Genomic DNA, 13,107 nt, shown 5'->3' with positions numbered 1-13,107 from the left:
TTCATTGATTTGAGTCCAGAAACACAAAATTAAGTTCATCCAGAGACTTTCTAAGTGTGTCCTGCACTGATCAATTGAAAGAACACTCTCTTTTTATTATCATTACTATTTTACAATATCTTGATAATCAAAAGTGTGTTTAGTTCAAACCATTTTAAATGTTGAAGTGAACTACTCATTTTAAATCAACTGTGAAACAGTATAAATGATTTTTAATCCTCATTCAAAGTAGAAATCAAGTTAATGTTTGTTACAAGAGTAATTATGCATTTTGATTCTCTGTCTGAAATGAGAAGGAGTAAGTGGGTCAAAAGTCAAGTTTCGGTCAAAAACATGTTTACTGGAAAGAAATGTCATGTTTAACTTTTTCAGACAGATAGAAGGAGAACTGGCTCCAAAAGTCTCTGTTTCTTCAAAACATATTTCTGTCTGTTCTTAAAACATCTCTTTATCTGTTCCTAAACATTAAATTGTTTTTCTGACTTCTAGTGACCTCTTACGTCACCAAAACCACACCCCTGATTGGTTCTTTCAGCCAATCAGGAAGTTCTCAGAGGAACCGGAAGTGACCTCTTTAAAAGGGTCAACACTTCCTAGTTCCAGTAGAACAACGGGAACTAAGCTGAACAAAGTTCAGTTCGGAACGTAGAATGCAGTTCGGAACGCAGAACAAAGTTCCGAGTCTCGTGGGGATTATGGAATCTTCCACATCTGAGTGGAACCTCTGACGGGCTCATGCGAGCCCACCCGAGAGGTGAGCTGCTGTTGAACGAAGTACCGTCACTACTCCGGACGTTTTCCAACCATCCTACGGAGACGCTGGAAATGGTAGCGTTAAATGGAACTCCGTACCAGCTGATTCATCTTCAGAGATTTAACGAGTCGATTTCCTACCGAAGCGTACCGAGGTGGAGCTGGGTTCGAATGGAGAGTGCCTTTCGTTATACAGACACATTTCCCTCACCCATTCTCTCCATTTAAACCTCATTTCCCATCTTTAAAACTCTTCTATCTGCCAGTAATTAATCCAGATATTTTCAGAAATGTCTGTTGTAAAGCTGCAAGGAAACCATGGCCGTATGGTTCTAATTGTAAAGCTCATCAATTAAGCTTGTTATTGTAATCAATTTTGCCAAATTAATGTAAATGTTTGATGTTAAATTTTGATTCTGTTAATAAATGACCACGTTCATTTTGATGGGTCAAAGAAAATTAACGTCTCACGTCACATTTAATCATTCAAGGCACGATATTACTCAGTCCAGAAAAATGAAAGAATCCGTTTAAATTATGAATTTTATCTGACAGATATATGTTCATTACAGTGTGTTAATGATCCATTGTTAGGCTGATGGTCCTTCTTGAGCATGTGATCAGCTGGTTTTGGTTGTCAGCAGCAAACTGGTTGATCCACTCTGAGAAGGTGCTATTTAAGAGACTGAGCTGAAAACAGCACCTCAGACTGAGGAAGTCTCTTGGATGAGAGACGAAACGTTTCTAGATTTTTTTGCTTTGTATTGTTTTTTGTTTTTTTGAATGTCCAGAGGACCAGATTGAACTTTTTTGGATTTTTCTACCTGGATTATTGAGCATGCATCAGGATATATGAAAGTTTCATTTTTATCATTACATTATGGAAAATAATGACCTTTATCACAATATGCTAATTTTTTGAGAAGGACCTGTATGTATGTACAGTATGTATGAATATATAAATGGATGTATGATGGATGTATGATGGATGCATGATGGATGATGCATGTATGTATGGATGGATGGATGGATGTGTAGATGGATGATGGATGGATGGATGTGTAGATGGATAATGGATGGATGGATGGATGGATGGATGGATAATGGTTGGATAATGAATGTATGGATAAATGGATGAATCATGGATGTATGCATAATGGTTGGATAATGGATGAATGGATGAACTGATGTATGGATGGAAGGTGTTAAAGCTCAGTGTTGTGTAGCTGTCCACTGATGACGAGACATTGGGTGTTCCACTGGTAGCTGAAGTTCAGAAATCACTGTGTGTTAACTTGATCTGTCAGGGCTCCCATCAGTATGTTGGCCACTCAGACAGCAATACCTGGCTTCCCAGTAGCAGCTGGGAGGGAAGTGGAGGAGGGGTGTAGTCTGCTGTCTTTCAGCACAGAGAACATAAGCAGATTTCATGATTACTGAAACTGAGCCTAGAAGGCAAATGTACAGATCTTAACAGAGGCACAGGCCACAACCAAGAGTATAAATAAGTCTTACCAGGTCATGTGCCTTTCCACCCAATGAAAACAGATAGATGTTCAAAGACTTTTTCTCCTGCCTGTAGAATTTTAATCTTCATTTGATTGTGTTTGGATTGTTCTACAGGAGAGACAGCGACTGGAGACCATCCTGACTCTCTGTGCTGAATATAACAAAGGCGAGAGCCCAGGGCTGGACCCTCTGGGCTCTGGGAGGATTGGTTTTCCTGGGAGCCCAGCTGACGGCTTGGCACGAAGGCCATCTCTAGAGAATGTCCTTGGAAATAATAGCCCGTTATCGTCCTCGACCACGTTGCGCCTGGCACAGAAACAGAGAGAGAGCGACGAGGAGAACCTGAAGGAGGAGTGCAGTAGTACGGAGAGTACCCATCAGGAGGTGAGGACGTCCCCGGCTCCCTGCACAGCGTCAGCACAGCTCAATGGAGAGCAACAGGTCAGAGTCAGTGCTTTATTTCTCCACAGAGGTGCTTTCTCTGCATGCTGCTGAGGCACCAGCATGTGAAAATGATGTGCATGGCTCTGCTGCATCATGGTGAGCTTGGGATGCCTCCAAGGATCTCTGAGAAGTATTTAGTGACTTTCTGAGTAAAACCACATTTTTAATGTGAGTGCGTAGACCATCTTAAACTGTTACAGAGCACAAGCGATTGCTGAGCAGCTGCCCTGTAGTTTTGGTTCTTTAACGCAGATCATCATTTCACATGGTTAAGTCAGTAAGTTTTGTTTTGCTAATGGTGTTTTTCTGTGATTATCTGGTTTGCCTGCTAATTAACATAATTCTGTTTGTACTCATTTTTGCATGAAGCTCGTAGAAAAAAAATTAATTTATGTAAGTCTACCCTTCTATTTTGTATATACTAAACGTAATACTTTTACACAGCTGTTTATGGCAGCTGTGGATGAGTGGTTAGAGGAGATGTTCTCCAATGGGAGAGTTGGGGGTTCGATTCCACCAGCAGTCACATGTTGGAAGTGTCCCTGGGCAAGTCACTGAACCCCTCATTGCCTCCGATGTGTGTCCCATCGGTATATGAATGTGATCTAAAGCACTGATTAGTCTTTGTAGAGATATAATAGAGTGCTGTATGAATGCAGTGTTTCCCCTACCATTATACAAGCGGGGCACCCCGCCCCGTCAACAGAACCGAGCGCCCCGTCTACCGAACCCCACCCCCAACCACCTGTCGGCACTGACGTAACGCTAAACTAGCGGCTCGCAATACAGGTACACTAGTTAAAAAGCTAAAGGCAGCCTCTTCCTTCATGCTGAACCTTCACGCTGAATGCACCTCCGCCACTTGAAAACTGTCAGTACAAACAGCGCACGGCTCAGATGTGCTTCTGTCTCTCCCCCCGCCCAAAATGTCGGTTCAGACATCGCGCGGCTGGGACGTGTCTCTGTCTCTCTCCTCTCACACACCCTGCTCTAAAACTGTAAAACTGTCAGTGCAAACAGCACGGCTGTCTCTGTGCCCCCCAACCCCTCTCTAAAACTGTTGAATCATATAAACAGCACGCTGCGCAGCTTAGGACATGTCTCCGTCCTTCTCCCCCCCCCCGCCCCGGACAAAAATCATGAACGAGATGAGCGCCCCGCCATGGCAATTTATCTAGGGGAAACACTTGATGCGCATGTTTAGTAGAGTAGGGGCGGCTGTGGCTGAGTGGTTAGAGCAGTCGTCTTCCAATGCAGGGGTTGGGGGTTCAAATCCACCAGCAGTCACATGCCGAAGTGTCCCTGGGCAAGACACTAAACCCCTCGTTGCCTCCGATGTGTGTCCCATTGGTGTATGAATGTGATAAAGCTCTGATTAGTCTCATTAGAATGATGTATTCAATTAGCTTTGTAGATCTAGTAGAGTGCTGTATGAATGGGTAAATGAGGCACAGATTGTTGTAAAGCGCTTCGAGTATCTTGATCAGATAGAAAGGTACAGTCCATTTACACAGTCACATTTTATTTCAGTAGATATTTTTTTACATTTATTATTTATTAAACCTTTGGTCACTCAGTGGGCAATCTAACTTCAATTTGAAATTGTGTACGTTGTGTGTGGGATTATCATGCATACTGCTTTATTTGGTGTTGGCTATAGCATCTAAAATAAAGTGTGATGATGTAAAAACTGTATGAAAAAGTCTAAAAGAAAGTTTACTTTCTCTGACCCTAGGAGCTAAAGAATTTCATCTTTTGTCCTGTTAGTAAAAACTGCATTTATGAATTTTAAATTTGCTGCACCCCCAGCCCCCCCTCCAAAAGCGAGGACATTAAACTTAAATCATTACGCGATGTTGCTTTTCATATCACTACTTCTTAAAGATATCCTGGCACTGATGTTACTAAGAGCTAAAGCAGGTGTTGATCCTCCCATCCTTCCTCTAAATCGTATCCCCACCTTGTACCCAGCTGTTACTCTTTTGGTACGAAATTGTTACCATGTTACAGCGATGGACACTTATCCACGCACTTACAGTTGTGCTCAAAACTTTACTTATCCTGACAGAATTTGTGAATTTTTGGTCATTTCTTAGAAAATATGAATGTTAACACAAAAAACTTTATTTCACTCATTAGTTGTTGGGTGAAGCCCTTTATTATCAAACAATTGCGTAAGCTTTTTTAAAAATCATAATGACATCAGAAAATACCCAAATGACCTTAATCAAAACTTTGCATATGCTGGAAGTTTTGGCATGATAACATACACACGGTTTGATACACACAGGTGTAAATGACTACTGAAAGGTGCACATCCTCACCTGTGATCTGTTTGCTTGTAATTAGTGGGAGCCAGTAACGTTCTAGGCTCTTGACATGTTTCATCCAGTGTTGCACTGATGTTGGTGGATTCTGAGCCATGAGAAAAGCAACATAATTATCAAAGGATCTCCGGGAGAAGATAGTTTAACGTTATAAAACAGGGAAAAGATATAAAAAGCTATCCAAACAAATAAGCATGCCAATCAGCAGTGTTCAGACCCTAAGTAAGAAGTGGAAAATGAGGGACTTTGTTGAAACCCAGCTACGGTCAGTAGGCCAACACAAATTTCAACCACAACTGCCAGGAAAATTGTTCGATGTTCAAAGAAAAACCCACAAATAACTTTAGCTGACATACAAGACTCTCTGTGAGGAAAAAGTGATGTGGATGTTTCAAGATTCACAATATGGAGGCATTTGGAGAAAAATGAGCTGCATGGTCAAGTTTCCAGAAGAAAGCCATAACTGCACCATCGCCTCAAAGCAGCCCACTTACAGTATGCCAAACAGCACAGAGACAAGCCTCAAAACTTCTGGAACAAAGTTATATGGAGTGATGAAACAAAAATAGAAATTTTCTGGCCACAACCATGAATGTTACATTTAAGATAAGATAAGATAGAACTTTATTGATCCCACAGGAAATTGTTGTGCCAGAGGTTCAGTACAAAGGAACATGCACAAGGAGTCGCACAAGATATAAAAATAACAAATAATATAAAAAATACCAACAATTAAGTTCTAAACAGGTCAGGTGCAGACAGAAACATTAAAGTGTTTTTTGTGGTGCAGGATTAATTTTATTCTCCTATGTGCAGAACGTGGGAGGAGTTCAAAAGTTTGATAGTCACAGGGAGGAAGGACTTCCTGTGTTGTTCTGTGGAGCACCTTGGTGGTCTCAGTCTACGACTGAAGGTGCTGTGGTTAGAGTCCAGTGTGTCATGCAGGGGGTGTGACATGTTGTTCAGGATCTGTAGCAGTTTCCTCAGCATCCTCTGCTCAGACACCTGTCAGAGACTGCAGGTCCACTCCCAGAACTGAACCAGCTCTCCTGATGAGGTTATTGAGTCTGTTGGCATCAGCTTTCTTCACCCTGCTGCCCCAGCACACCACAGCGTAGAAGAAGACGCTGGAGACCACTGAGTGGTAAAACATCTGCAACATGGTCCTGCAGACGATAAAGGACCTGAGTCTCCTCAGAAGAAAAAGGCAACTCTGCCCTTTCTTGTAGAGGGGGTTGGTGTCAGCTGTCCAGTCCAGTTTATTGTCTAGGTGGACCCCCAGGTACTGGTAGCAGTCCACAGTGTCCACCTTAGTACCCTCGATGTTGATAGGGTTGTGTGTGTGTGGCTAATCTTCTTCCTGTAGTCCACCTGCAGCTCTTTAGTTTTTCCAACATTGAGTTGCAGGTGGTTCTGTCCACCACACCTGTGTATTCAGCTTCCTGATCACCAGTGATGCAGCCCACATTTGAAGAGGAGTCAACAATGCCCATGATGAAAAGTACACCATCCCTACCGTGAAACAAAGAGGTGGATCACTGATGTTTTGTGGATGTGTAAGCTGCACAGGGAACTTGGCCAGAATTGATGGCTATATGAATGCTGCATGTTATCAGAAAATACTTGAGGGATATTTGCACTCATCAGTTTGATAGCTGCATGTGGGATGCTCTTGGACATTCCAACATGACAACGATCCAAAACACAAGGCCAGGTCAACATGTCAATGGCTACAGCAGAAAGAAGTGATGGTTCTGGAATGGCCATCTCTGTCTCCTGGCCTCACTGTCATTGAGCCACTTTGGAGAGATCTCAAACGTGCAGTTCATGCAAGAATTTACAGGAACTGGAGACATTTTGCCAAAAAGAGTGGGCAGCTTTACTATGTGAGAAAATAAAGTGTCTCATCCACAACTTTCACAAAAGACTTCAGGCTGTCATTGACGCTAAAGGAGGGAATGTAATGTGTTATAAACTAGAATCTGTAAATGTTTGATCAGGGTCAAATGAGTATTTTCTGTTGTCAGTATGATGTGAAAAAGGCAAACACAATTGTTTGATAATAAATGGCTTCACCCAACCACTAACCATGGGTGAAAGAAAAGTTTCTGTGTAATCATTCATGTTCTCCAAAAATAAAGTCATAACTTTTATGGGTGGAATTTCTTGGTGCAGCCAGGGGCGGAGGGATTCTGGTTCAGTGGCCTCAGGATTCCTGCTCTTCTCTTTGCAGATGATGTGGTCCTGTTGGCCTCAGTGTGCTGTGATATTCAGCTCTCACTGGAATGGTTCAAAACCAAGTGTGAAGCAGCTGGGATGAGAAGCTTTCTGTTTACTGGTTGCTCTATGTTCCTACCCTCACCTATGGTCATGAACTCTCTGTAATGACCGTAAGAACAAGATCGCTGATACAGGTGATTGAAATGAGTTTCCTCCTCAGAGTAGCTGGACTCTCCCTTAAAGATAGGGTGAGACGTCAATTATCCTGGAGAGCTTCCACTGGTCCTCCACATCGACAGGAGCCAGTTAAGGTGGTTCAGGCATCTGGTAAGGATGCTTTCTGGGCGCCTCCCTAGGGAGGTTTTTTTGGGCATGTTTGACTGGGAGGAGACCCCGGGGAAGATCCAGGACACGCTGGAGAGGCTACATTTCTCGGTTGGCCTGGGAACACGTTGGAATCCTCCCAGAAGAGCTGGAAGAGGCAGCTGTGAACAGATGTCTGGACCTCCCTGCTCAAGCTGCTGCCCTGAGATCTGACTTAGGAACAAGTGGAAGATGGATGGATGGATGGATTCTCCAAAAAATGGCCAAAAAAATCATATTCTCTCAGGGTATATAAACTCTTGAGCACAACTGTACATGGGTAGTGGCTTTGGCTCAGTGACTGGAAGGCTACCTTCCAAGCAAAGGACCCCCAGACTCTACAACGTGCCAAACTATCCTTGGCTAATACACTGAATCCCCTACTTTCCTGATATGCTTATCTGTGTACAATTGAGATACTAAAACGATGTCATAAAATATGTAACAGAAAGCTTTGGGTATATGAGAAACCCCATAAAGGGCTTTGTAGAACTTGGAGAGGTTCAGAAGAACTACGCAAGTGTAAATCTTACATTGTTAGTGTAAATGGTAAATATACCATTTATGGACATTTTGTACACCAGCTGACCCTGCACAAGATCAAACTTTTTCCTTTTTAGTATTTTAATGCCTAGCTTGAATAGAGCAGCATTTTTTTATTCTGTTTTGAGCTTTGAGGAAATTCTGATACTTGTACTAATGCAAGTACTAATTTAGTGCTAATAGTACTAATAGTACTAATGTAATAATATGGTCTAAATCTGATAATCTTTTATGTCCAAAATGTACTCCAGTAGAAATCATTATGCTGCCAACACGGACACAAAAGGTCCAAAGAGGCTAATTGGGTGTAGGCACAAAGTGACCAAGAGCAGAGTTTTTAAATTACAAACAAATAAATAAATAATCGCTGTTTAACCACTTTTCTAGTGCTAGTTTGTCCTAACTTTTTGGAATGTGCTGCATTTATAAACAGATGGCATTGATGGGAACAAACTTGAAATGTTTCAAAATATCTTTAATAAGAAAAAAGATGCAGTAAATGTAAAATCATCTGTTTTCAATGTTTGTTTTATTTCCATTTTTCTACCGGCAAGTGTTTTTTAATGTTTTCAGACAGTACAATGCAACCAGGCAGATGTTGTTTCTTTAACCCGGCCGTCTGCACTCCTGCAGCATGAAGACTCCTCGGGTCATTCAGAGCTCGGTTATCTGGAGGATGAGAGGGTTCGTGTTCTGGCTCGGATCGATGAGTTCAAAACTCGGCTCACTGAGTTGGAACAACAACTTCAGGAGTCCAAACAAGAGGTGGAAATAAACATTAAAATAAGAGTTTGCCTTCATGTTTTATTTTCATGGTAGCGGTTAATGGCTCAGGATGGTACAGTATTGGTCTTCTCGCTCATGAATGGCGCTGTAATGTTTGGTGCTTTCTTTGTTCAGGCAGAGATGGAGCGAGCCTTGCTGCAGGGCGAGAGGGAGGCCGAGCTTGAGCAGATAGAGGCTGAGTCCATGGTCATCAACCAGCTGCAGCACAAGCTCGATGAGCTGGAGAATGCCGTCCAGCGTGAGAAGGATAAGGTACACAGACAGCATCCAGGTTTAGGCACCTTTTACGTTTTTAACTCTCACTCAAATACTTCCTGCTTATTTACAACTTATGTTCTACATAGAAAATATAAAAACCATACTGATGGTTTCCTACAGTGTTTTTTTTCAGTTTTTTAAAAGGCTTATTTGACTTTGTTCAACTGTCCCCCTCTTACAATGCTGTGATTGCTAGTATCACTCAGCCCTCTGTGAGTAGTAAACAGCCATCAGGTGCTAATGATCCATTGTTAGGCTGATGGTCCTTCTTGAGCATGTGAGCAGCTGGTTTTGGTTGTCAGCAGCAAACTGGTTGATCCATTAGGAGAAGGTGCTATTTATAAGACTGAGCTGAATACAGCACCCCAGACTGAGGAAGTCTTTCAGATGAAAGACGAAACGTTTCTACTTATTTATTTTTTTTTTAGTTTGTTTTGTTTTTTGAATGTCCAGAGGATCTGACTTAACTTTTTTAGACTTCTTTGACTTCCTTTTCCCACTGGTTGTTTCAGGTGGTGTTTTAAGCCAGTCCGTTTTGTGTCTCCTAAGGATCTTTTTTAGGAGAGTTACATTTATTTAGTAGATACATTTGAAGGTTTATAGATGACTGACCCCCGCTGGCTCTGTTTCTGGCTTGTTTTCAACATAATAACTCATGTTTTCTGTTCTGCTTGACCCTGCTATCACCAAATAACGTTTCTTTCTCTGCATCTTCACCACTTACATCAACTACAACTTTATTAAGATTGCTGCATGACAAACCCTCACCTTTAAAACATTTTATTATGTGCCATAGTGCTCTGCAACATACCTTTAATTACATTTTTCAATAATGGGGAAATAAATCTTTTGGCATGTTCACACAACTTTTTATTTTTATTGGGGATTGTCTAGAAAGGCAGCCATCTTTTATTATCCACCTGAAAAGGGTCTTGCTCTTATTTCAACTTTAATGAGTCCCGAACCACAATGTGTCCCACAAATGTTATATCAAAACGACTGGCTCATCACCGTGAAGTGTGCTATTACTTTTATTGGTTTCCACTTAACATGGTGACATAATTTGCAACAAGTAACTCGGCTACTGTATTTTAAAATATGTTGAGCTGAAATTTGGTGTGGTGGTAGTTTAGAGCAATGCCCAATAACTCCTGAATTCAAATAAAACATTCAAGATGGCCACCAAAGCTACAATTAAATGGCTTTAACTCAGCTATTTTTACATACCAGTATATAGAGCTGGAATTTGGTGAGGTTATAGCTGAGAACGTTGCCCATCACATACTGAATCCAAATCAAAAATCCAAGATGGCCACTATGCCGTATTTTTCGCTGTGTAAGTCACAGTTTTTTGCATAAATTAGCATGCCTGCAACTTATACAGCGATGCGACGTATTTGTTCCCCCCCGTAGCTATAACCCAATTTTTGTCTGAGATCTGACGATTTCATTCATTCTGACATGGAAAATATTGAACACTACTATTTTCAGCCACTAGATGGCGCTCGACTAATATGGCAAGCCAAGTGTCTCATTAATAGGTAAAAGTGGCTATTAATTAGACACTTGGCTTGCCATACCAAGTCACCTTGGTCTCGCTCCGGAACTCCTGGAGCAAACATCAAAATCAGCTGCATTTCGCCGTGACGCCCAGGAGAGATGCAGCTGATTTGACCATTAAAGTGCATTTATTAAGGAAAAGTTCAACTGAGACACACATTTATGGTACTATAATGTCGAGCAAACAAATAATTGTTATTACGTGGTTATCTTCATAAATTTCGAAGAAATGCACAGCGAGTTCTCCCCTGCATGTTCCCGCAGCTACAGACTGGCTTTTGAAATGCAGCTGATTTGACCGTTCAAGTCCTTTTATTAAGGAAAAGTTCAACTGTGACACACATTTGCTATAATTTTGAGCAAACAAATAATTGATTTTAGGTGTTAATCTTGGTAAATTGTTGTTAAAGTCCTCCCATGCATGCTTCCACAGCCGCCATTTGGCAGCCAATCGATTTTTGCCACAACACCTGCCCACATTTCCGGATGGCCAGCAGTGACACGTAACAAATGCGACGCGTCACATAATAGATGTTACGTATATGGCTAAGTGACGTATTTATGTTTTTTCCACTTTATTATACAAATTTGGACTGATGTGACTTATGCGGCGGTGTGACGTGTACGGCGGCAAGTATGGTAGCTTAAAAGAAAAACATGATTATAACTCATTGATTTCTTGCCATATTGAGCGGAAATTTGGTGTGATGGTAGCTGAGAGTGAACCCCAACACATAGTGCTGTCAAATACTGTCAAATCAAATTTTTTAAATGGCTGTAACATGGCAGTCCCTGTCAAGTTTCTCCAGAAACATTCTCTTTTTTTTTTCAAGAAAGTAGACTCTTCCACTCTTCCACAGGGCACATTTAGCAGCTTTGCATTTTCACCGTTGTAATATTTGACCCTAATTCAGCTGTAGAGGATCTTGATCTTCTAAGACGCAGTGAAGTGTTACCTCCTGTCCCACAGGTTAAAGCTTCTTTATTTAAATGTTGTACTCTGTTACGTCTGAGCAGCAGACACTTTATACAAGAATCTAATTTTACTTGAATGGGTTCAAAATGGCCATAACCACACTGGGATTCTCACATAAGAGTGTGTTTTCTGGAGTGCGACTCTAACCAGACTTTTTTCCACATGGCGGTGTAAGGATAAATCGGCAGTGTCTCTCAGAGTCGCTCCATGTTTTACTGGACACAACAGAAAGGATTGCTTTAGAGCGAGACTTGCTGCCAGCCCTAGAGGACCTTTCCCCCCCACATCAAATGCAGATCACAGGAGTTCAAATCCAAAACCCAGTGTTGCCTCAACACAGCCAGTAACAGCGAGGGTCGGATGTATCGATCGATTTCCCAGCTTGAAACTGGAGCAGCACCCGGGAGAGATGATGCGTTTTAGCTGCACCTTAAAGCGAGCCATTTTTATACTTACTGAAGTTTATTTAACCAACCTTTCCTGCTATTTACTGCAAACAGTCTGAAGATTATGAGCGGTCCCCAAGTGCACTTTTTAATGTTTTACTCTGTATGAAATTGTAAACCTAGAAGCAGGTGAGCTGTATAATTACGAGTTACTGTACATAATATCTCTGTACAGGGTACTATGAGAAAAGATCTTTCCTCTTCGTAATAGTTAATATTTTATCAGATGAAAGTGTTTGGTTTTTGGTAAATTACAGATGTTGTTTCTTCTGGCTGCTTTAAAGCTCTTATTTAAGTTTAGTTGAAAACTTACCAAATGTCAGTTACTAATCAGTAATTTTTACAGCTTTTTATTTGCATGGTATGAATTTTAGCCTTGTTTTTTTCCCTCTGTTTTTATGCTCTTCAATCGAACACTGGTCCTGTGTGTGGGTGTGTTGTCTTTCTAGGAAAGGGCTAATGTTGAGGCTGAGCGCCGGGCCTTGCAGAGACTCCAGGAAAAGTATGGCGAGCTGACGAACCAGCTTCATAACTGTCCCGAGTCCCTGCGGGAACACTTGCAGGAACAGCTCAAAAGGGTGGGTCTTCATTCAAGTTGAACCTCCTCGGCCATCCCTACCCTCCACCAATCAACTGTGGCCCCCCTCCTTTCACTAAAAAGCACAAATCCCTTCCAACTTGCAGCAAACAAAGGATCACATTTATTTAAATTTATATGAACGTGGGGCTTTTTATTGGCATTTATCTCCTATCTTAAATATAACTTTGTTGTTTTAATAAAACAGATTTTACTATTGTACTATATGTCAAGAGCATGCACTGCATTTAGATGATCTTTTAGGTTATCCATGCATCCATCATCCATCCATTCAGCCAGCATCCATTCATCCATACATCATCCATCCATTCAGCCAGCATCCAT

At 41.5% G+C, this 13,107-nt stretch overlaps 1 protein-coding gene across 1 annotated transcript in view; it reads left to right on the top strand.

Moving 5' to 3' along the window:
• LOC119429202 (pleckstrin homology-like domain family B member 1) overlaps positions 1 to 12,763 on the top strand; it is a gene marked incomplete at both ends in the record, with an annotated part of 34,453 nt that extends 21,690 nt beyond the window's left edge. The window contains 4 exons of the mRNA XM_037696878.1: positions 2,377 to 2,703; positions 8,793 to 8,924; positions 9,060 to 9,197; positions 12,635 to 12,763. Of these exons, the coding sequence (XP_037552806.1) occupies positions 2,377 to 2,703; positions 8,793 to 8,924; positions 9,060 to 9,197; positions 12,635 to 12,763 (726 nt within the window). The remainder of the gene's footprint in view (positions 1 to 2,376; positions 2,704 to 8,792; positions 8,925 to 9,059; positions 9,198 to 12,634) is intronic.
• Between the last annotated feature and the right edge of the window lie 344 nt (positions 12,764 to 13,107).

Source organism: Nematolebias whitei, unplaced genomic scaffold (genome assembly GCF_014905685.2).
Source record: "Nematolebias whitei isolate Nwh7 unplaced genomic scaffold, NemWhi1 Nwh_scaf_73, whole genome shotgun sequence".
Lineage (NCBI taxonomy): Eukaryota > Metazoa > Chordata > Actinopteri > Cyprinodontiformes > Rivulidae > Nematolebias > Nematolebias whitei.
This window is presented reverse-complemented; position numbering and strand designations above follow the sequence as displayed.